Below are 23,557 nucleotides of genomic sequence, written 5' to 3'. Positions count from 1 at the left end.
ACTATTAAGCAGAGAGAATACTTCCCACCGGAGTGCTTCCACAGTTCTTACTTGAAAAAATCTAAAAGTTTAACAGGCAATGTTCGCGACCATGTCTTGTGTAAAAACCACTTAACTAGGCCTCTGTGCTGCATACAAAACATTTGTCCGTAAAAGGGTTAAACTGATGGATTATAACACTTTCCCGTGGGCTGGGCTGACAGGTCGAAGCCCTAAAGTATGTTCTCACGAGAGTTTAAGCCAGACTCTGTGGTTCAAGCATTTCTCGTGCAGCCCTGAGTAGTCCCGATCGCTCAGTGGAAACACACAAGGAGAATGCGAACCCTGCATGGAGTTATCATCCCTATTTGTGAATGTTTATCTGCAATTAGGCCATGCGGAGATATTTACAGAGTCAAACATTTTAATCATGTGAAGGCAATGATGTACTGAAAGACCGTGGATCACAATAAAATACTTTTATTGCAATTATCATTCTTATGATACTTCATGCACTCCCTGATATCTATCTGTGTCTGTGCCGATCTAACCTCTTTCACGTCAACCAGGGTCACAGCTAGGGCAGTCCATGGTTTAATGGGTAGAGCTTCGGGCTGCTGTGCCCAGGGGGACCGGGTTTAAACCCAACCAGTGCCTCCTCTATATCGAGGAGGCACTGACCCAACCGTCGGACCACCTTGGGTCGCTGGGTATGTGCATAGCCTCCTCGACAAATTCTCGAGGAGAATATGGCATGTGTCGCACTCTTAAATGAACCTCTCACACGTTGACCTAGGTCACGGGTTATGTGTCACTAGGTGTGCGCCGCTCTTCATAATCATCATAACACCTAAAACGTATCATCACCAATTACGCACCCATCATAAGATATATTGCTAATCGCATTAACGTCGCGAATTATTTCCAAAGCATAGATGCGCCGGAAATTTTATACAACTATTATAATTTGAATCCCTCTACAAGAGGACGTCAACAGTACGATCATTTTTTCAAAGTACACTTTATAAAAGGCGGATTAAGAAACAGCGTGTCCGGTCAGTTTAGTATTAATTATCACCTCTGAAACAAAAACGCTCACTGGGGACCCGCGCCTCGGAGCCAAGCTTAATTGATCCGATCAAGTATGAACACAGCTATTTTGAAAGCCCGCTCTTTCTTGTCAGTTGAAAGCTTGAGCCATTCCACTTTCCCAAAGACGTTGACATCAAAAACCTGAGCAGCACAGTTGGTTGCTAATCTGTCAGTTACCTTCAAGAATAATTATAATTGAACTTAATGACTTGCACAAGCATTGTTTACGGTGTAAGGAAAGTAAGTCTCACCGGCTCATCTCTTCTTCCATCTCTTTGCGTCTCTCTTCACTGATGCCAGCCATGACTAAAACTGCTAGTCTGTACACAAAGTTTGGTGTTCTTTAACAACGAAACAAGAAGGCCGACTCGGGAAGGCAACGGGATATCACGCAAAGAACTTGCGTCGCTCAATACACGAACGTCAGAAACACGAATGCAAACTATAAGCCATGGAAGCAGACATAACGGTGATGCATGCGTCGATGCGTTTCGCTAACTGGTGACTTGACGTTGCGATACTGCTACAACAGCTACAACAAACGCCGTAAAACGTCAATTTTTAATACTTACACGTATGTTTATTTCCGTAACATAAAGTACCTTTGTGAACTTACTTATTGTAAAGAAGACATTATTACCACCCTTTAAAGCTGAAAACTCTGACAACTATCAACATCACATTTCTCTACTGGCGTCCTCTCTCGCAAGTCAAAGCAACCAACTTCCCGATTCTGCTGCTGATCTTGTGCAGCGGTTCTGCGCTCGACTGTGCGTACCGCTCGCTGCAAGGTAGCAAGGTTACGATGGCATCTGTGTTGACCGCTGCAGCTAGGCTCTTGCGGCCTAAACTGCCGGCTGCGGTACCCAAGTTTGGTGGTTCGTTGTTTTTCGCCAGGTGAGGCCCCGTGTCTCATTTCTTCGATATCAAAGCGCAGCTCGGATGTGCAAGCCGTCGTGTAGTGCGATGGTCAGCCGTCGGCAACGTGTGTCTGACCTCTCCAAAACAAAATGTTAAAATGCTTTTCTTTTCACGAGTTTACATGGTCAGATCTGTCCCACATGTTGAGCAGTGCATTAGCAAATGACATGTTAGAACTGAGACAGTTTTGTCTCGTCTCGCCCGAGTAGTTCTGGCGCACTAGATAGATCGATTGCAAGCAACGGTAAATATATTTGTGTCGCGCTGTGTTAAACCAGAACCACATTAATCATTTTCTTGGTTTCAAACAATTTTGACTCCCCTGGCGTTGTTTCTCACTGGCGCTGATGACCTCGAATCGCAGCTGAACCTCTGTATTGCTCTGCTTCATCGTTTCATAGAGGCGCAAGGTGGTGCCCTGATGACGACTTCATCAAGGATATGTCGGGAATTGTCTTCGTTTCTGATGAAGAAACAGACAAGATGGTACCGTTGCCGCCAAATGGTTAGTTCTTTTCTGAAACCCCTCGTCGGCTTTCACGTATTTCGCGTTCACTCCCTAAATATTACCTGGCAACTAAATTGACGGCTGCCTGTCTTGTGAACGACAATGCGACCTAAACTCGATCTGCAGTCGAGAAGCGTGATCGTGACCCTAGTAATTAGAAGTCCATGAGAAACGGTAATGGTGTTTTGAAGCTGCTTGTCAGCTTTCGGTGTGCACTTGTGCACTGGAAGTTTTATTGGAAGTTTCACCAGCATAGTGATGCAAACTTAATGCACTTAACAAGTCGCAGCGTGTCGCGTTCTAAGTCTCATTTTTGATTAAATCTCTTTTTGCTGTTACTGTTCATGGTAGCTTGAGTTTGCCCAATTATGTATTCTGTGACACACAGCCAGCCATTTTACTTAAATAGTTCACAGAGTTTCCGTTGTGCACACCGTGAGAAATGCAGTCATTCTTTTATGCTATTGAATTAGTAACGTGAGATGCCTAGATTAATGAGTGCGATTTAATTCAATTGACTTTGTTCATTGCATTCGTGTTTCAGACTACTTTGAAAGACCTGAGAAGCAAGTTCGAAACATGCAGATCAACTTTGGTCCTCAGCACCCCGCAGCACACGGAGTGTTGCGGCTCGTGCTGGAACTGGAAGGAGAAGTGAGTGCTGAGTACTGGGTGAACCTCCTATGTTATCCACGCAATATAATATTGATTCTCAATATTCCACACTGTGTACTGCTTCAAATGTAACAGATCAAATGGCTGTGGGAAGGATGCAGCACCAACTCTCATGCATTTGGGTGTATTATCATCAATGCATGGTGTGAGAACTGGCCATGACTGCTGGCATGCCGTTGACATTTTCCAGCGGGCAAACAGGAGCACTGAACACTGCTCAAAGAGTGTTCTCTTGAGTACTTGTGACAGTTTAGGTGGCACCATTGGCGGCTGGAATGAGTCCTAGCAAGAGCACTTTTCACAAAGTTCTGACCTCTCTGGGTCTCCCACTAGAAAATGCCAAGAGTCACCTATTAAAGTTTGCATGCTGGTATGTTTCCCGCCACGACTATGTTGATGTCTCAATAAATTGTTCTTGTGACGAATTTCGCTACACTGCCACTGCTGCAAGGGAGGCCAATAGCTGTAGTCTTTAGTGAACTGATAGGCACATATGGATTGAAGTACATAGCTTCTCTTTTAGCATAGCAGATTGGCTTAACATTCAAGACAAAGAGGCGGTCGCCTCTTTGATGATAAAGGATGATGATAAAAGGACCCTACAGTATGTGTTGTGGTAAAGGAAACGCACTCTTTCCATCCCCCTAATGATTATCTGGAAAAGTTTACTGTGGCATTATCCTCAAGATTGCTTAAAACTCAAGTACATTGTAGAAATAGCACAAACTACTGGCACCATGGACCCAGCAAGGCACGTGCACATGCATCTTCAAAGTAGTGAAATCGGTATATTATTCGCTCTGGTAGGCTTTCTGCAATGTTACAGCAATTTATTTGACTTGTGTCTAAAGAATGGCTACTGGACCATTCGAGGCAGTGCACTGGGACTTGCAACCAAACTTAAAGGGATACTAAAGGAAAATATTGTTGAGCTAGATCTATAGATTATTCCTCTAGAAGTCTATCATCTTTTTCTGTGTGCCACTATATCACTTTTTTGTGTAGAAAATCACCGCCGTAGGTTCCGCTGATGCTCCTCAATTTGAACCGCCGGTGCCAAAACGGACGAGTTGACGTAACCTCAACGTGGTCTCCCTCTATGCCACTCTCTGTGAATCAGCCAATGCTGACATCACATGAGAGGTACTCTAGTACAGAACAGTTGGCATCACTCCGATTTTCTGTCTTCGTCATTTTCTCACTTACAAAAGATCTGCTTTAGTAGCTGCGAATTACATTTGTTATTACAAAAGCCTAACCTTTCAATCGAGCTCGACGACTTTTCCTTTAGTGTCCCTTTAACAGTACATTGTCCACAGTGCAGCTGCTCATTCACTTTTTGGCTTTTTCTCCCTCAAAAATGGCTGCCTTGAAGAGTTGTAATAGTGGTAAGACTTAATGCTGTCTAGTGAAGCAAACTGTCAGCGTTACTTTACATTATGCAGTATTGTTTTGATTGTTGGGGCACTCAAACTTATAGACACCATGTGCCATGTGGCTGGGATTCATTGCATTACAAGAGTTTAATTTGCCGCAGTGGCTCTTTTCACAATGGCCGTGTCATGTGTAACATGTATATTCTTGTTGTTCCTTTCTGAGACATACAGACATTGCTTTCTGGTGTAAAATATATAAACTTTACATCCTCTCTTGTTTGCCTCTTACTTCTGCAGACTGTGGTGCGAGCTGACCCACACATTGGCCTCCTGCACCGTGGCACCGAGAAGCTCATGGAGTACAAAACCTACACTCAGGCACTGCCGTACATGGACCGCTTGGATTATGTCTCCATGATGGCTAATGAACAATGCTACTCACTCGCTGTTGAGAAGCTCCTCAACATTGACATCCCCAAGCGTGCCAAGTACATTCGAGGTGCGTGCTGCTGTAGTGAATATTGAGTGTTGCATAAGTCGTAGCGCCAGGTATACATGTTCCTGCAGCTGTCTGATACCCGCTCAGATTTTGCACAGATGTAGCATTTCGCAGTGGGTTCAATTTAATACCACGCTTGCGAGCATTGCATGCTTATTTCGTTCACAATAGAGCCGAAGAGTGCAATGTCACTCAGGAAATGTTAAAAAAGAGTGCAATGTCACTCAGGAAATGTTAAAATTTTAATGCAGTGGTGGCATCATCTGTGACCGCTAACATGAAATTGGTGAACGTTTCTTGTGACACTTCAAGCTCCTGTCCTGTTTCAAAAGGGACATTACTTTACTAAAAGCACATTGCACCATAGTGGTGACAGATGGCGCCATCCTTCCATTACAGCAAATTGGACATTTTTTTAGTGGCGCAGTCTGCAAACGCTCACTTCGGCTTCGTTGGGAACAAAACAGGCTAGTAATGCTCGCAAACGTGGTATTAAAGCTGAACCTGCTGCAAAATGCTACCTCTGCACATAACTTCAGTGGGAATCAGTCAACAGCTTAGCTGGAACATGTACATTTGGCACTCCGATTTATGCAACACTCAGTCGATGCACCATCTTTGCTGTGAGACAGTTCTGCTGTAGGGCCCAACTTTTTTTCGATTTCTTCCTTGCATCAGTGGGAAGCACTGCGTTCATATTATGCACTAAACGCATTAAAAGCATACCATTCGTCGCCTGGTGCATTTGAGATGAGCATGCGATAGACTAATTAGCCATGGGCATTTGTCTGTTATTTAGAATGAATGAGGCGTCAAGCATTGAAGACCCGCACACAGGGTTTGGCAGCTGGAGTGTTGTTCTGCTGAGCACAAATTTGTCAGTTCAGATCAGTAATCAGAGTATATGTAGCAGATACACTCTGATTAGGTTAGATTGCAGAAACACCTGCATGCCTGCCAACTCCATAAAGTTTATGAATTTTGGCTCCTATGATTTTACGAGTGTTGCATCAGGCTTTACGAAAAATTAATTCTGTTCTGAAACATGTTTTGAAGGGTTTGAAAGATGGGGCAGCACGATACTCAAAAAATGCACTCAAGAAAGAAATTGTGATTTAGAATTATAGCACAACTTTTATTTTCCATTTATGAGTACTGCCATCTTGGGCCGTTACATGACTATTTTGTGTACAGTAGCGTCAAATAAGTTCATGAAACCCAGAATGCATTTGTACAGCCGTTTTCATGCATACAAATAAACTGTGGTACTCTGCGTGTGATTGTTACAGATAGAGAACAACATGTTGACAGGAAAAGTAAGACCGTATGACCTGTTATTAACTCAACGTTGAAGGAGAGCCACAGCAGGATGCCAGCAAATAGGTCGTCGTGACACACAGAGGCATTGCTAGGGACAGTGATGTTTCCCACGCAAGGGTTGTGTGCTTGCAATACTCTAAAGCAGTTTGTGGCATTCATTTGTGACTTGAAAGTGTTTTAACAAAACTACCTCACAGTTCAAATGGCATTTTAAAATATAAGTACCCTCACAGAATGCAGCATTATAGAGGGAATAGGCAATAAAGGAAAGTTGTCAACAAGGATGTAAAAGTCAACTGAAAGGGAGTACACTGTCAAAGAAATGCAAGCATACGTGCCTAATGTTGAAGAAATAGTAATGTTGACTTTAACCCCATAATAAACATCAAAATAAGCTGGTAAACAATTCGAAACAAGTAATTGCACATGTAAAAAAAAGATGTGGGAGTCCAAAGCTGGATTTATAAGAATAACACTATATTTTAAATACAAGCTGTAACTGCACAATTTTGACAGAAGAAATGCACATATAGGATATTGCTAAGCATGTCACAGAATTTGTAAGGATTAGTTAAACGAGCCACAGAAGCGTAGTAGGTGGTTCCAGTCGTGGTAGTTATTGGGAAAGCTTCCTACAATCATTTAGGCTGGTTGTAAAATTTATAGAGATTAAAGTAAATTGTTATAAATTGCCTAGTTTTCTAAAAGTATCAGCACACACTGAACTCTGAGAAGCTCAACTGCTGTTTACAGCTGTCATATGGACATACAGTTCTTGGCAAACTTTGTGTGCTTACTATAGTGACCCATGACCACCTCTGCCTACAGTTCTGTTTGGCGAGATAACAAGGATTCTCAACCACATCATGGCCATCGGAACGCACTGCCTGGACATCGGTGGCCTTACCCCCTTTTTCTGGCTTTTCGAGGAGCGAGAAAAGGTATTTTGTCATTTCTTGGTGGCTTGTAACTTAGGCCTTGAATTTCTCATGTCTTAATGAAGGTGAAAGGATGTTTCCCGAGGCAGGTCATAGTGCAGTAGCATTACATTTATCATATTGTGCACTGGCCAAACGCCATTTCCAGGTGTGTGAAATCTCGTGAAAGTGATAGCGTCTCCTAAAATGACTGAGTGTCATAGTTAGATCGTAGTCGAGCACAAAATGAACCCACAGCAACCTTCATGATAATGTGTTCTGTCATCTTGTGATGGCGATGACGCTGCGGCTGACAGCTCTTAACGATTGGTTGCCGATGCCATGAACACAGTTTTGGGTTTCCTATCCGATTGTAACGCACAGGCAATTTCCGGACCCATTTTCTCTGCACGTTAGATCTTGTAAATACGGTATAAACTCCCTGTTAACTGCGCATGTGTGGTTGTAAGGCATTTTCTCATGTTTTTCTTTCTTGTTGACATGTGCTCTTTGCTATGTGTACAAAGAAGAGACAACCAAGAAATTCAAATTACTTTGCTTTTTGTTCCATCTTCATGCTGTTATTCTTATGAGCAATATACCAACTGGCTCACTCGTGTTCAGACTTGTGTGTTCTTAAAGCAAAGGTTTATTTGAGGAGTCGGACAGGTTTTGATATTGTGGTTAGTTGTTGGACTGTGGAAATAAGGGTGTAGTGGACAATTGGGCTTGGTTGGCTGTAAAAACGACGCACCCGGCATTGTGTGTTGTGTAGCACTACTCACAGCCCTGCGTGCATTCTAGCACTATTTTCAGCTGGGCTGAGCACTACTGTACAAGACAAGAGGTACAAAGATGGCTCCCAAACGCTTTCAGAATGCTGACAAACAACAGTGGAGTGCTTGTTGACCTGTGAAAATTAACAAAGCACATGAAACTGCTTCAGGCAACAGACTAGAAGCAAAGCTTCACTTACTTCGACGGTCAGCTTTGCTGGCTTCTGCATAATTGTTAAATGAATAGCTTTCTTTGGCTACCGTACTGGGTTTCTTGGTGGACAGTGGCATTTCTGCATAGATATTGAGAAAAGGGCACTGGTTTTGGGTCTGCATTCAGGACAGCCCTCCTCTTCTTCCGCTGTCCTCTTCTAAGCTCTGGCAGCTGTGGGAGAGGAGGAGGGTAGTCGCCTTCCATGCTGTCACTTGCGCTTCTCGAGATGACATACATAGTATAACGAAGTCGATGAGCAACACGAGAACAAAATGAGAGCAGGAGCCAACGTTTCGACAAGTGGAGTTGTCTTCTTCAAGGCAAACACCATTGAAGTCCACTTGACGAAACGTTGGCTCCTGCTTTCACTTTGTTCTCGTGTTGCTCTTTGTCTTCAATTTCCATCTCCCAAATTCCCCGTGTTTTCCATAGTACATTTAAACCTGGATATAACGAAATTGACAAATTCCTGAAAAACTTCGTTATAAAGTGGATTTCGTTATATGCAGATTCGGCACAAAAATTCGAAAAAGAAACGCTTGCTGTATTTACTCGATTCCAATGCGCCCTCGATTGTAACGCTCACCCGTTTTCCATTTTCGTTGAAGCACTCATCCTTGGAATGTCACACCAGGTACTGGATGCGTGGACGCGTGTCGTTTCGCACAAGCGCGAGGCATCGGAAACGAAAAGCAAGTGTCACGATGACGTCGTAACGTCGTATAGTGTTACAGTAGAACCCCACTGTTACGTTCCCAGGTGCTGCGTTTTCTCGGCTGTTACGTCGTTTTCAGCCGGTCCCGGCACAGCTCTCATATAACCCAATGTATTGGTAACCCCACTGTTGCGTCGCAACTGTGGGACCGTTCCCGCATCATACGTTACGAACTGCCACCCCGCGCCGGCCCGAGCGGCCATTTTGACTTTTCATGTCTCTTGGCCTGGTGGCATGACGATGGCATTGACTGCCCAAAGTGCCGGGAGCGACAACTATGACATCTTTTCGGTTTCCGCCAGCAAAGGAATGGCCCTTGAGATCTGTATTTGCTATCTAAAGATGGTGTCTATGACGCGTTATAACGCAGTTGCCGCGCGCCGTATGCTGTATGTGCGAGTGAAAACGTGCGAGGGGAGCTGACGACCGCATCTCAATCTCGCACACGCAAGATAGAAAAGCAGGGAGGAAGTGCGCCTTCTTCCGTTACGCTCGAGGCACCGGCGATGGGGGAGGAATAGTGGGTGGCATTGTACTGTACTCTGGCATCAACTGCGTACTGCGCAGTCACGCGGGCCGTATCTTGAAAGCGATCTGCATTGGGGCAGAGTCTAGGCAGTGTAGGTGTGTCGGCAGCTCGTAGCTTTGTGCGTGCTGTGTATTCTTGGCGCTCAGTTTGCGTTGAAGCAATAGACAACAGCACAAAGGTCACTTCGCTCGCTTCTGCAGCGACGCTTCCACACACCGCCAGCGTTTGACAGTGCGTGTCCGTGCCCTTCGAGTGTGATGTGTCACAGCGTCTGCCAGCGCGTCGGCAACATCAACTGGAAAAGGAGAGTGCCGGCTTGGCGGGCTAGGCCAGCTGCAGCAAGCGGCAGGATCAAGTTTGAATGAAGGGAGGGGGAAAGGTCATGCCCGCGACGGCAAGATCGCCGGGTCGCCGGGTCGAGAGATGCAGGCCTGCCTCGCACACGCACGCACACGTGCGCTCGCTTCGCATTCCGTCATGGCGGAGAAGGTACTTTCGGTTGCTGCTCGCGCAAAAATGACAATTTGTGGCGAAATCTCTAGGTTGTCGGCGGGGAAAATTCTTTATTTCGAGGGGGTCTCCCGCTGCCACTTCGTTACGTAGAGGTCTCAAATACATGTGCTTCTATGGAGTAACTGCGGGGAATAGAAAAAACTTTGTTATATCCAGGAGTTCGTTATATGGAGGTTCTTTATAAGCAAGTTTAACTGTATAACGAATCAACTTATCTATTGCTACCTGTGCTACCACTACAGATTGTGCTGGTTACCAGTTCTTGTTCTCTTTGGAATTGCACAATTAAACAACAAAACACCACCTAAATAGCCTTTCTGCAACAAACATGCACCTTCAACTTCATCAATCCTTTAATAAAGGGAATAGTTCTCTAGAAGTTTGGCCATTTACTTTGCGTGAATGTAAGCTCTTTATTGCTTATATATACAGTATAGACCACTTATAACGTAACCGCTTATAGTGCAGGACCGGATATAATACAGTATTTTCAGACTCCCATTAATTTTCTCATAGCATTCTATGTATACGCGTATCGCCTATGGTGCAGTTGCGGGACACGAAAGACCGGTTACAGTGCGGCTGCCTGGAAGTTCGGCAGTCAACCTAAACGGGAAACGCTCCCCTCTAGCCACAAATACCGTATTTACTCGAATCTAACGCGCACTTTTTTTCCGATAAAACAGGTCCAAAAATTGCGTGCACGTTAGAATCGAGTACGACCCTAAATCTGCATTGCCATATCGCCGTCGGCATTTCAAAATGGCCGCCTCACATGCGCGTCGAGCTTAGCTACTCTCGAGCCTAGCTACCGTAGCTTCCTCCATAGGCTGCAGTACACGGGCTTAGGCAATATTCTACCGTCTGTTTTCACGTTCTCTACGTCTGCTCTATCAGCATGAAGTACCGAGTTCATCATGATGCCGCATTTAAAAGGAAAGTGATCCTGTGTGCGGAGTCGGACGGAAATCGGGATGCATCACGGGCATTAGGAGAATCCGAAACTTGTGTTCGGGACTGGTGCAAACACGAGGAGAGGATTTTCGCCCACAAAGCAATGCGGAACGGTTTCAGTGGACCGAAGCAGGACGTAATCTGCGACGATCCACTTCGGCGATACGATCGCCTTGGCCCTATCTTGAAAGCAATCTGCGATGGGGAAAGTCTGCCGCCCGCCGTGTTTTCGCCACTTATAGGTCGCGTTGAAGCGAGAGGCATGATAGCACGATGGTCATTTCGCTCGCTGCGCTTCGTCACTCGAGTGTTTTGACAGTTCGTTTCCGTGGTCAATGAGCGAGATGTGTTCATGTTTGCTTGTGCACGCGTGACACCATGCTTGTTAATTTATTTAGTAAGCGAATACGGAACCTAGAGCACGGTGACAGCAATGGCAGAAATACGCCTGGAGTGTCCATTATCGCAATAAAATGGTTGTTTTGGTTATAGTGCGGTACCGCTTATAGTGTGGATATTCGCGACTCCGGCGACTTACGTTATAAGCGTTATATACACTGTATATAAGAACGAGCCATGTAAGGTTTTGAAATTTGTGTTAATAGTGGTTTAATATGCTTGCTAAACGTGTCCTCACCCAAGAAGAGTTGGAAGAGCGACAAAGGTGACGTGTCGAGCAAGAACACGGTATGCTGCGAAATGTGGCTTCAAATGCGGACGTTCGCGTTCGGCTATTCATTTACGTTAACAAACATCTGCCATACCGTCGAAAAAAATTTTTTTGGGTTTTCCTGTGGTATTCCATTCTTCTTTCCTCAAGTTCTTGATGCATGGCTTGCTTTTTTTCTGCAGCTGATGGAGTTCTACGAGCGTGTGAGTGGCGCACGCATGCACGCGGCATACGTGCGACCAGGGGGTGTATCCCAGGATATGCCCCTGGGCCTGATGGACGACATCTATGACTGGGCCACAAAGTTCAGTGAACGGTTGGATGAAGTTGAAGACTTGCTCTCTGAAAACCGTATCTGGAAGCAGCGTACTGTAGACATTGGAATCATCACTGCAGAGAATGCGCTTGACTGGGGTTGCAGGTACAGTTGAACTAGCAAAATAGCGCTTGTTAAAAGTGGGCATTATAGCCATCTCAATCAAGGCAGGTCTAACTGTCTTACTTTCACACTGGTGCTTCCTGTACTTGCACAACAAGCTGATTAAGTTCAAGACGGTTGCATTAGACACTCATTCACCTTTCTTTTATTTCTTTATATAGATACTACGATCTTGCATAAAAACTTTGGAGAGTGGTACAAATACAATAATAAGACTTAACAACTTTAATCATGCACAATGTAGGACAAAATTCTGTTGAAGAATAAAGAGGACAAAAATACATACGGTCATGATACTAGAAGCTGCATGTCAAAACATTCAACGTACTCTACTTTTAATGCATGAGACACTTCATTGTGTGAGATCGGAATGAAAGTTGACTTTGACTGTCACGAGTGAGCGATCACTTGCTGTTTCCATGGCGGCCTTCTGCACAGTTTAGCAGTGGCATTTGGCACTTAAGGTTTTTTCGTATTTTGTATTCTGACCGGATAACAGAAAGGTGTCTTATCCTTAAGCACAGTTTTGTCCATTATAAGTAAAGTTATGAATGTGCTAGGTTTTGAGTATGATTGGTCACAGCATTTGCTTTTCCACTTACTCTATGTACCAGTGGTGTCATGCTGCGTGGGTCTGGCATCAAGTGGGACCTGAGGAAGACTCAGCCGTACGATTCCTACGAAGACTTCGACTTTGAAGTGCCTGTGGGGCTCAAGGGCGACTGTTATGACAGGTGAGAGCTTGTGTATGGCTTAATTATATACATTTGATGAAATTTGCTAGTATTTGAATTTAATTGCACCGTGTTACGTATTGTTACAAGTCTCCATTGGTCAATGAATAATGTCTTCGAGACAGTTGGTGCTTTGTTGAAAAGATATAATTTTGTTACCAAATAATTAAGTGAATACATCCTGGGTTGCTTTATTTATCTGCATAACTTTCCAGCATGTTGTAAAATGTTGGCTTTTATGCCCCCTGGAAAGAAAGAAAAGGGATATGGACTGGGGTTTCATAACTGATAGCTTCATTTTTTGCTTTCTTTCGTTCGAACGAACTACTACGTAATGAAATTCATTGTTGCTTTTGCTGAACAACGAAGCTGCTTTTGCAAAATTATGCACACTTGTATCCGATTAATTTTTTCCGACATATAGTGGATCCTTCTCAGAACCAAATACTAATGCGAATTCATGAACAAGATAACATCTTATTTGGTGTTAAGCTGAAGGAAGCATAAGATTTAGCTCTCTATTTATGCCCATCCAGATCTGAAATCACGGCCTTTGTTTCATCATATCTTACTTGGTTTTGAATTACTTGATCTGATAATTCAGGCAAAAATCTGTGGCTCTGAACAGTTGCAAACTTCGAGAGTCACTTCTGCATTAATTTCAACAGTGCACCAATTTTAAATGCTGTCACACAGATATTTATGCCGAATGGAGGAGATGAGGCAGAGCCTCAACATCATCTACCAGTGCTTGAACAAGATGCCACCGGGTCCAGTCAAGACAGACGACAACAAATGCGTGCCCCCATCGAGAGAAGAAATGAAGGTCTGTGGCAGGCTCTTGCACCTTACTTATCAAACTTTGCTTATCTGTTCTGAATAAGTATGCTGCATTAACAATATGTATGTACTACAGAGTATGACTAGTTTGCTATAAGCATGCTTCAATAACATAGGTATCATAGTATGCTATGTTACATACTTCATCAATTTGCTAAACTTGGTATGATGACCTGCATGTTGATCTAGTTACATTATGCATTGTATCACCGACTTTATTTCGCTGAACTCGTGAACATAATGAAGCATGTTTAATCTGATAAACTGGAATTACGCAGCCGCATTTTTGTATCATGCACAGAACATTTATCTTCGAAGTCTACAATAATATCTGCACTTTCATATTAGAATCATATGTGGCAGAAGTTTGGAAACAGGTGTTTTTAGAAAATTATCACTCACAAAAACTAACAAAAAGAGGCAGAATATGTATCTGGGCCGATAAGAGCACCACACCTTGCATATGGTTGCATGCTACCTTGCGCATCTGTATTGTGACCAGAGGTAGTATTCTCAGACGATCACTTTAAGCTTAGGGCATACTTTTGCGAGATTTCGGGTTACTAACGCTGGCCACAATGACGTCCACTGGCAACAGCGTTCTTGGCACTGTGCCAAGAATTCTGTCACTCGTAAATGCTAGTTGTGACTGGTGCTAGTCACACGAAATATTGTGGGGCTGGTGCTGCAAACTGCTAAAGCAGAGGTGCCCAGTGTATGCCAGTTATTTTGCATTGCCCAGCTGGACTATATTCCCTTATAACTTGTTTCATTGCCTGCATTCCTTTATCTACATGTTGCAGACATCAATGGAAGCTCTCATTCACCACTTCAAGCTGTTCACTGAGGGCTACCAGGTTCCTCCGGGTGTAACGTACACTGCTGTTGAAGCACCAAAGGTGAGCCACAAATCACTGCTTTACAGTTCAGGGTGTCTACCAACCGGGAAAACCGGGAAAACAGGGAATTCTCAGAGATTTTGAATATTCTGGAAAAACTCAGGGAATTTGTGCCTCTATCAGGGAAAATTACTGTAGGGATGGGCGAATATTTCATTGAATAATTCTATGTTTGTTATTCGCTTCGATTCGAATTCATGGATTCAATATTTTCGAATTATTCAGCGGTCCCGAATAGGCAGCCAAAAGCCACGGACGGTCGGTGCGCATCTCGGAGGCTATGCTTCACGTCATGGCTGCCATACATCAATCATAAATCTCGAAGGCTATATGTTTTTGCATTAAAGAGCCTGAAATGTGCGACGCAGAAGAGCAGAAACGGCGCTAGCGCACAACCGAAACGAAGCGGCGGAGTCCGCATAGCCATAGTCAGCAGCGGAAATCGTACGTGAATGACAGCAACGACGGAACGCTTCGTGCCTATTTGTGCCTTTATTGCGTTTACCGCCGCGCATAACAACGCGTTGGCCGCGGGATTTCATAGTCGCCACCCATCATCGCGTCGATAGCTGCCGCGGTTTCTTTCGCAGCGGTTTCGTTTAGTTTCGTTTTGACTCAATACGCACGTCGGCCGCGTGCCTAAAGAGCTGCGTAGTGGCCATCCATGATCGCATAGATAGCGACCGCGATTTCGTCTGAAGTTGTTGCAGTGAACGGTAGTTTCGTTCTGACTCGGTGCGTGCGTCGGCCGGGTACGGTCACACTAGCGGCAAGTTGCCGCGCGTCAGCGCCTTGCCGCGAAGTCCACCGTGGCAATCGCGTCTCGCCGCGCGGCAGCGCGATATGATCTCGCGCGCTCTCGGAACGCGGAATCACCGTGAGCGAAAAGGGTGCGATCGGACAGCGTCCAGAAATCTCTCTATAGAACCGCGAGAGACGACAATCGTCAATTGATAACCCGGCGCGGAGCGGTGGAGGTCCGGTTGCCATTGGCTCCGTGACGTCACCCTCGTCGCTCTCGGCACCCTCGGCAAGCCGTAAAACCCCCGATTCCTGCCGCTTTTGCCGCGCGCGTCATGATGCGTTGCCGCTCGCGGCATGACGCGGGCGTTTTTGCCGCTATCGTGGCCATACCCTTAAGCACCGCAAAGTCGCCGTTCATAATCGTGTCGATAGCGGCCGCGGTTGCGACAAGCAGTTGTTTCGGTTTGACTCGGGGCAAAGCTGTCGAGGATGAAGCGCACCGGCTACATTACGATGGACGTGCGATCCGTTGGCGTTGAGCTTACTGGCGAAAAAATTATCGGGATGTGCGCGCGGTAGTGCAAAGAGCGTGTCGCAAATGATGGCGCGCGCCGCAGCCGTGCTGCGAAGGAAGTCGCGAGGCCTCGATCGCCGCTGCGAGAGCCAATCAGTCACGAGATGACGAGAATTGCAGCTTCCGCACTGCTTTTGTGCTAAATAGCGAAAGGATTTGCTCATCCATTATACTAATAAAATCGTGCTGACGTAGTAAGCATTTGCTTATTGTTTTCTGCATACCCTGATAATTCGGACATTTTTTTTTTTTTTTCAGTCCCGTGAAATTCGAATTAACTAGGTTTTACTGTAATATGTGATATATACTGTTCAAACTGTTAGATTCGAAATTATTTGACCAAATCACTACTCGCTATGAACCTCAAATCCACTATTCGCCCGTCCCTAAATTAGCTGTAATTTAATTGAAAGGGAACGAAAGTTGCGGTAATGGAGGGAGGGAGGGGAGGCGACGTTTAGCTGCGCCACCAAATGCGTATTTATATAAAAATGTTGTGAGGCGAGAAGGTGGTAAAGACTTCGGACGCTGCTCGACGAGTGTCCCGTTCTGATCTCGTCGAAAACTTCCGAGCCGCCCCCAGAGACCCAGGCAACAGTCACCACCGCCGTGCGCGTTCGGTGCGAACGCGGACAAAACGCCGATGGTGTCGACAACAGTTCGGCGCATTGCTGGTGCTGCTGCATGTCTAAGTTTATACTGCTGATCGATAAAACTACTATCCTTACTCCGTATAGCTCTCTACAAATTTGCTATCGCAATTGATGCTTCGCATTTTTTTTAACATGCTTACTAAAGAGTTACAGCATCAGGCAACATGGTGTCAGCCCATCTTGATGTAAAAGAAAGTTCCGTTTCACTCAGGGAATTTAGCAAAATCACTCAGGGAAAACCTGGAAAACTCAGGGAATCTGAAAATGTCAACTTGGTAGACACCCTGCAGTTGTAGCTTGTTATAATGAACACACGTATAATAAATTGAATAAATTCTGAGGTTTTATGTGCCAAAACCACGGTTTGATTATGAGGCATGTCGTAGTGGCGAACTCCGGATTAATTTTGATTGCCAGGGGATCTTTAACATGTCCCCAATGCATGGGACAGAGACGTTTTTGCATTTCGCCACCATCGAAATGCAGCCACTGCTGCCGCATTTTGTTGCTTAACATTACAGCTGCTAAGCCACTGCAGCGGGTGTATAACACGTTATCGAGTACAGCAATGTAAACTGCATGGTTCATTTGAATGAGTATCCATGGTTCATTTTAATGCTCTGAAACATGTGAAACATTTTCTCATCTGTCAAATTCATTGGCCCGACTGATCTGGACGTGTGACACACTGAGCCAGTGGCATGGAAATTTACGGAGGTAGCTGTTCAGAGTACTTCAACTTTCATGGTGTTTGTTGCAGGTATTGATTTGTCTCCTTGTAAAAAATCACCATATAAGGAAACTGTTTTTGGTCCCACCCAGCATTAATCCCAAGTTAGCAATGTGTGAGCTAGTACCATGTCATTGTCACCCTTACCATTACCGTAATTACTCGTTTGTAACGCGAGTTTCTCCCCAGATTTTTACTACCTGAAATCGATCCTCATGTTACAATCGAATACCGAAATTCAAGTTGTCTAAAAAGTGCAATGATGCACCCAGTTCTAATTAATCAACAAGTGAAATGTGTGAGTGAAAGCGCGCGAGGGACGTGCGCTTTCACGGAGAGCGAACGCACGTTGGAGAGCAAACACGACGTCTCCATCGTGCACGCAAAAGGCCGTGGGGGAATGGGAGGGAGGCAGGGGAGGCAACTTTTAGCTGCGACACCAATGCCTATCTTGCGACTGGGCGCAAAGGAAACTGGCGAGTCAAGCATCCATGCGAAAGGAAGAAAGCAGGAAGGCAGCGCGGGAGAGAAGGGGTGCGGCTTCTACTCTGCACACTTGTACTTTGTGTTGCTGCAGGCTGTCGCACGCACCGTATCTTGAAAGCGATCTCCACACTGCTTTGACCTTTGTATGCGCTGTGCTTTCGCTGCTCAGTTTCCGTTGAAGCGATAGACTGCACGAACCTTCGCTCGCTGCTGTCGCCACGCTTTCTCATGCCAGCGTTTTGACAGTGGTTGTCTGCGGTCATCAAGTGTGATCTATTCATGTTTGCTTGTGCACGCTGACACCATGCTTGTTAATTCAGTTAGTAAGCGAATGTGTCCAAGTTTATGCAGCCGATAAAACTACTATTCTTACTCCGTATAACTCTCTACTAATTTGCTATCGCAATTGATGCTTCGTCTTTCGGGCGAAACCGCGACTTTTTCATGCATCCGGTGATCTCGCGTTACTTTAGCGGTTTTCATGGACGCAATGAAAAGTTACCCCTCACGTTACAATCGAGTAAATACGGTATATTGTCATAGTCATTTAGCCAGCTATAGCTAGCTGTATTGGGTGGCACTTGAGGCTTTTGAGTGGCCGTCTAGAGATTTTTTTTAGCGATTTACCTCACCATTTACAGCAAAAAAGAACTTGCAGGTGAACGATGGGCTCTTTGCAGACTAAAAATAACTATGTACTAGTGTCACTGTCTAACAGGAAAACACAGCTGATTCCTTAATGAAACTTGAATGCTGCAGTTCTTGAGAAGCGTTTGCTGTTTTGTATGCTCATATAATCAGATGCACAGTGATTTTTTATCATCCTGTACAACAAGCTACATACTATGCACGATACCCCTGGAACACATTTTAGTAGCTCTACTGCAGCAATTAGAAACGTTAACAGCTGCTGCCGTAGACTGCTTCGCTGTCTTTAGTATTCAGCACTTGAGCTACATTTCTAGTACATCATGGCTCATGCGTCCCATTTGCAGGGAGAGTTTGGTCTGTACATGATATCAGATGGAAGCAGCCGCCCCTATCGATGCAAGATCAAGGCACCTGGTTTCGCCCATCTGGTAAGCATTTGTCAGGGAAGCACTATGATCCCAATGGAGTGTTACACGTGGGAAGCTGCTGGCATCAAAATTTTGATTGCATTTTCTTTCGCAGCAATAGCTGTTGTGGGGTTCTTTGACGCTTGAAATGACATGCTTTACATTGAATGTAACTTTAACAGGTGATTATGTTGGTGCTCAGGTGCAGCACTTTCAGTAGATTTGCTCATATGTTAACCACAAATTTAATGTAGGTTTATGACAGAATGCATGGGGGTATTTGCTGCCCTATTTGCTAACATAGGGGTACTAAGGGTAGATAAAATGGTGGAGGAATCGCTGTGATTGTTGTGCTATAGGCTCACACAGGACTGTATGCTAATTTGGTGCTTGGCAGATGTTATATGCAGTAATTACAATAATTCAATATAGGCAGGTTCGACTTAGTTACTATGGCCAAAACTGAAGTTGTGTCTGCTTGCTTTGGTGATACCTTGTGCTTTTTTATATTTTCTGTGATATAAGTTGCAATTTTTTAGAAGCTGTTGTAGTGAATATTACTATGCACCAAAGTTTTTGTTCTTTGCTGCACAGAGTTTTTAATTGTTTACAATTTACAAAGCTTACATAGTCTACTTGCTTTAAGCTAGCATATCACATGTAATGGCACTGAAAAGTGGTGCTAGGGCTGTTGTAATGATACATCTTTTGCGCCTTCATCAGTGGCTTGTTGTGACGTGTGATGAAATGGATCAATACAAAATGCAGCCCCTGAACTCTTTGTGCTCTTTAAAGCATGTGCAGCAAGTTTTTTCACGAACAATGCCAATGCATGAGTTATTTGTCAGAAAGGTGCGCTTATGGGACTAGGTTATTTGATGGGCTGAACCCTATAAAGCCCAAACAAAGTTCCTCATAGAGAAAAATTAGAACTACCTGTTTACCGTTATTTCTGGCCATGGAGAGCACATTTGGACAAGAAAACAATCAAATGTTATTTGAGTGAAAGCTTTAGTATAGTAGTTCATTAATTATTGATAGGGTTGCTGAACTATCCACAACTGAAAGCTTACTCCTACGTATCATAAGCGCTACCCCTATGTGTTCAGTCAGAATTTTGAGGTACCAAACTCGGCAGGATTTGCATGGCCTATGTGTTAACTGTAGGTAGCTTAGAGAAGTAACATTGCAATGTTTTTGTTGGAGGGTGAAAATGGTTCTCTGAAGACTGCATGGACTCAGTGATCCCAGTTTTGAGCATGTACAGTGTCATTCATCAACCTGTGTTTGCCCAGCTGGGAACATTTTTCAAAAGGTGAGAAATTACATATGGCGAGGCCTCCATGGCAGGACACATTTAGCCCCCTTACCTTCTTCTTTTTACTTGCAAAATATTGCAGGCCCAAGTTAGGGCCCATGCAGTAGGGGTATCAAAGGTTTTACACAAGCACTGGCACAAACAGCGAAACAGTAATTCATCACAAATCATGAATAGGTACTGTGGCTTCGTGCAGACGAAGCCAAAGTATCTCTTTAATAAATTTAGTCTCACCAAATGCACAGATATTAAGAAGCAGTGTGACTTAATGCTTCCTTTTTGCCTTCTTTTTCGTGTCTTACAGTCTGCCTTGGACTTTATTGGCAAGAATCACATGCTGGCTGACATTGTTGCCATCATAGGTAAGCCTGTAATGTCAACGGAGTTGCGATTGCATGAACCTGTGCTTCATTGTGGTAGGAAATCTGACAGTGTCATACCAGTTAATGACAGCAAAGGACAAAAATGGGCATCAGTTAGCTACAATGCCTTTAGGAGGATCAGCTTTTCTGAGGCTATGTTTTGTTCTGCGAACTTTTGAACATGATGGGGGAAAAAAGTGTTTCTACTGAGAAATGTTCATATATTGCTTTTAATTTGTCATTATGCAACATATACATAGCTGCTTTTGCTGAAACATGTCTTTCACCAGGTCCTTGCTGCTTGGTGAAAGCTGGAGTATGATTTTTGTTGTGTTGAATGTCTTGCTTGTGTTTGTGTGCAATATTCAGAGAATGGTCATACAGTAAAAGCTCGTTAATTTGACCCTCGTTAATTCGGAAAATCGGTTAATTCGGACACGTCCTTTGGTCCCGGTAGGCGTTTGCATTATTTAATGCAATGAAACTCATTAATTCAGACGTATTTGGCTGCACATCGGTTAATTCGGACAACTCTCGGTGCGCCGCAAATGTGCGACGCACACGAGCCATAACTAGAGTGTACTCTACCATAACGGCGTTAGCGTCCACCGAAACGAAGCGACGGAGTTCGCATCGCCACAGCCATCAGTGGAAATCGTACGGGAATGACAGCAACGCCAGAACGCTTCGTGCCTATTTGAGCCTTTAAAACTTTTATTCTTGCGTTTGCCGGCGCGCATAGCACCGCGTTTGCTGCGTGCCTTCAAAACTGCGTAGTCGCAATCTGTGATCGCGTTGATAGCGGCCGCGGTTTCATCTGCAGCGGTTGCGGCAAAAAGTAGTTTCGTTTTCACTGAGTGTCCGTGCCGACAGCGAATGGAATACGAACTCCTGGAAAAGAAAAAAAAAAGAAATTTGAGCCATTCCACGCCGCCGCGCATTGTTTTCCATCCTTCTCCGCATCGCCAGCCTCGCGCGCCTCTGTCCCGTTGCCCTTCCGCCCCTCCGAACATGAATGGTCCGCGCCCATAGCTCTGTAAGCCACGCCACCCTCCGAAACATGAATGGACCACGCCAAAACAACGTTAGCGTCCACCGAAACAAAGCGAAAGAGTTCGCATCACTAAAGATCGTACTGGAATGACAACAACACCGGAAGGCTTCGTGCCTATTTGTGCCTTTAACGCTTGCATTTACCGCCGCACATAGCACCGCGTTGGCCGCGCGCCTTCATGACTGAGTAGTTACCATCCATCATGCCATCCATGATCGTCTCGATAGCGGCCGCGATTCCGTCCGCAGCGGTTGTGGCAAACAGTAGTTTCGTTTTGACTCGGTACGCACGTCGGCCGCGTGCCTTCATAACTCGGTCGTCGCCATGCATGATCGCGTCCATATCGACAGCGGTTTCGTCCGTAGTTGCAGCAAATGGTAGTTTCGGTTTGACTGCGTGCGTCGGCCGCGCGCCTTCAGAACAGCAAGGTCGCCGTGCATGATCGCGTTGACAGCGGCCGCGGTTGCGGCAAACAAGTTTCGTTTTTACTCAGTGCAAAGCTGTCGAGGATGAAGAGAGAGAGATTGTGGTTGTGAAGAGGAAGAGGCGCACCGTCTACATCGCGATGGGCGGCAACCCAGCGTCATAGGCGAAAAAATAAACGAGATGTGCGCGCGCTAGTGAAAAGCCCGTCTCATATGAAGACGCGCGCCGCGGCCGCAATGTGAAGGAATTGCAGCTTCTGCATTGTGTTTATGCAAAATAGAAACAGAATTTGCTGATTCATACTGCAAATAAGAGCGTGTTGACGTAGAAAGCATTTGTTTATTGTTTTCTTGATACCCTCGATAATTCGACATTCGGTTAATTCGGACATTTTTTTTCGGTCCCGTGAAATCCGAATTAACGAGCTTTTACTGTAGTAGAAGTACTGCTGTCTCAGAGGATGCAGGCACCACAATGTATAATGCTTGTGCGCTACATGGTCATTGAAAGCCATCGTGGTTGAACTTTTCATGCTCTTTAGTGAGAATGAAAAGCTGGCACCGCTGAATGGAACAGGTTACTTTTGTTCCAGCTTACTTTTGCTCCCTAGAAGTAATTTGGTGACAGTCATTCCACAGCTAGCATAAACTTCTAAGAAAAAGTAAGCTATGCTATTCGAATAAGCAGTCACCTTTAATAATACGTCAGTGACACCTTGCTTGAGTCAGGAATCAAGTGCATCAAACTCGCACAGACGCAGTCATGTCTAGCTGCAGTAAGAGTATTCACTTGTACACTTATCCTGCTGGCTTGAAATGTAGTGTCTGTGGACAACTTTTGTGCCGACTCTTGAGGCATGCATGCAGGCACCACATTAGTAACTCATTGTTGTAGAGCATTGTAGCTCAGTCTAAGGTTCTCTTCTTTTGCTGTTGACCAAGTGAAGCTACTTAGTCCATTAACCAGGAGGTTAATCAATACAGGCAGTTGTGCGGCAGAAAAGAAAAAATGATAATACTTCTGTGTTTCATTTTCCAGGTACGCTAGATATTGTGTTTGGAGAAGTCGACCGCTAGCACCCAAGAACGTGTGATTCGAAGACGTAGGCATCTGCAGTTCTTTAGAAATGTCAGTCTCTTGTGGCCTGTTTGTGTGGCTAACAAATTGTGTAAATACTGTCACCTGAGTTCTATGCTACAGGCTTTGAATAAAGACATACATTTCAGTTGAGTGTTGTTTACATTTTTGGGGGATGGTTAAGTATGAGCAGGGAGCTAGAAGTATATTGACTGCTCAGTGTTGAAATTGAAATGACAAGACAGCATATGAGAATAATGTAGCTAGTCGATGGGACCTTGATGGGACTAATGGAATTAATCAAATTATCCGATCGGTTTAATTAAACGAAGAGGCAGAAAGCATGTCCAAGCACAGCATTGCCTGATATGGCAGCATTTACCCGATTCCAAAGTGTACCCCGATTTTTTAAAAAGAAAAATTTAGCATGCCTTTGTTTCGGGCAATCGGAAAAGGATGAAACCTGCACTATTTACCTTTACAGAATGGAGATTTATTTACACTT

The 23,557-nt window shown here is 44.7% G+C and overlaps 2 protein-coding genes across 3 annotated transcripts in view; one reads left to right on the top strand and one right to left on the bottom strand.

Annotated features, from left to right (window-relative positions):
• LOC119455647 (RNA-binding protein 42) overlaps positions 1-1,554 on the bottom strand; it is a 153,012-nt gene extending 151,458 nt beyond the window's left edge. For both annotated transcript variants that reach the window (XM_049668926.1, XM_049668927.1), the window contains exon 1: positions 1,323-1,554. In XM_049668926.1, the coding sequence (XP_049524883.1) occupies positions 1,323-1,375 (53 nt within the window). In that variant the 5' untranslated portion in view covers positions 1,376-1,554. The remainder of the gene's footprint in view (positions 1-1,322) is intronic.
• Positions 1,523-23,186, top strand: LOC119455646 (NADH-ubiquinone oxidoreductase 49 kDa subunit). The gene is made up of 13 exons (XM_037717064.2): positions 1,523-1,540; positions 1,724-1,968; positions 2,394-2,497; positions 3,045-3,154; positions 4,849-5,050; positions 7,199-7,311; positions 11,841-12,079; positions 12,712-12,831; positions 13,528-13,657; positions 14,475-14,570; positions 18,753-18,836; positions 20,438-20,495; positions 23,014-23,186. The coding sequence occupies exons 1-13, from the start codon at positions 1,523-1,525 to the stop codon at positions 23,049-23,051; spliced, it is 1,557 nt and encodes a 518-aa protein (XP_037572992.2). The 3' UTR covers positions 23,052-23,186.
• Positions 23,187-23,557: the final 371 nt, after the last annotated feature.

The sequence above is a fragment of the Dermacentor silvarum genome, chromosome 6 (assembly GCF_013339745.2).
Source record: "Dermacentor silvarum isolate Dsil-2018 chromosome 6, BIME_Dsil_1.4, whole genome shotgun sequence".
Lineage (NCBI taxonomy): Eukaryota > Metazoa > Arthropoda > Arachnida > Ixodida > Ixodidae > Dermacentor > Dermacentor silvarum.
Note: the sequence above shows the minus strand (reverse complement) of the source record. Positions and strands in the feature narration are given on the sequence as shown.

What these genes read in the sequence shown, in the direction of transcription:
- LOC119455646 (XM_037717064.2), top strand. An exon ending in AAGGGCGACTGTTATGACAG is followed by an intron (nt 12,832 to 13,527) that starts GTGAGAGCTTGT and finishes GCTGTCACACAG; the next exon opens with ATATTTATGCCGAATGGAGG. An exon ending in CATCGAGAGAAGAAATGAAG is followed by an intron (nt 13,658 to 14,474) that starts GTCTGTGGCAGG and finishes TACATGTTGCAG; the next exon opens with ACATCAATGGAAGCTCTCAT.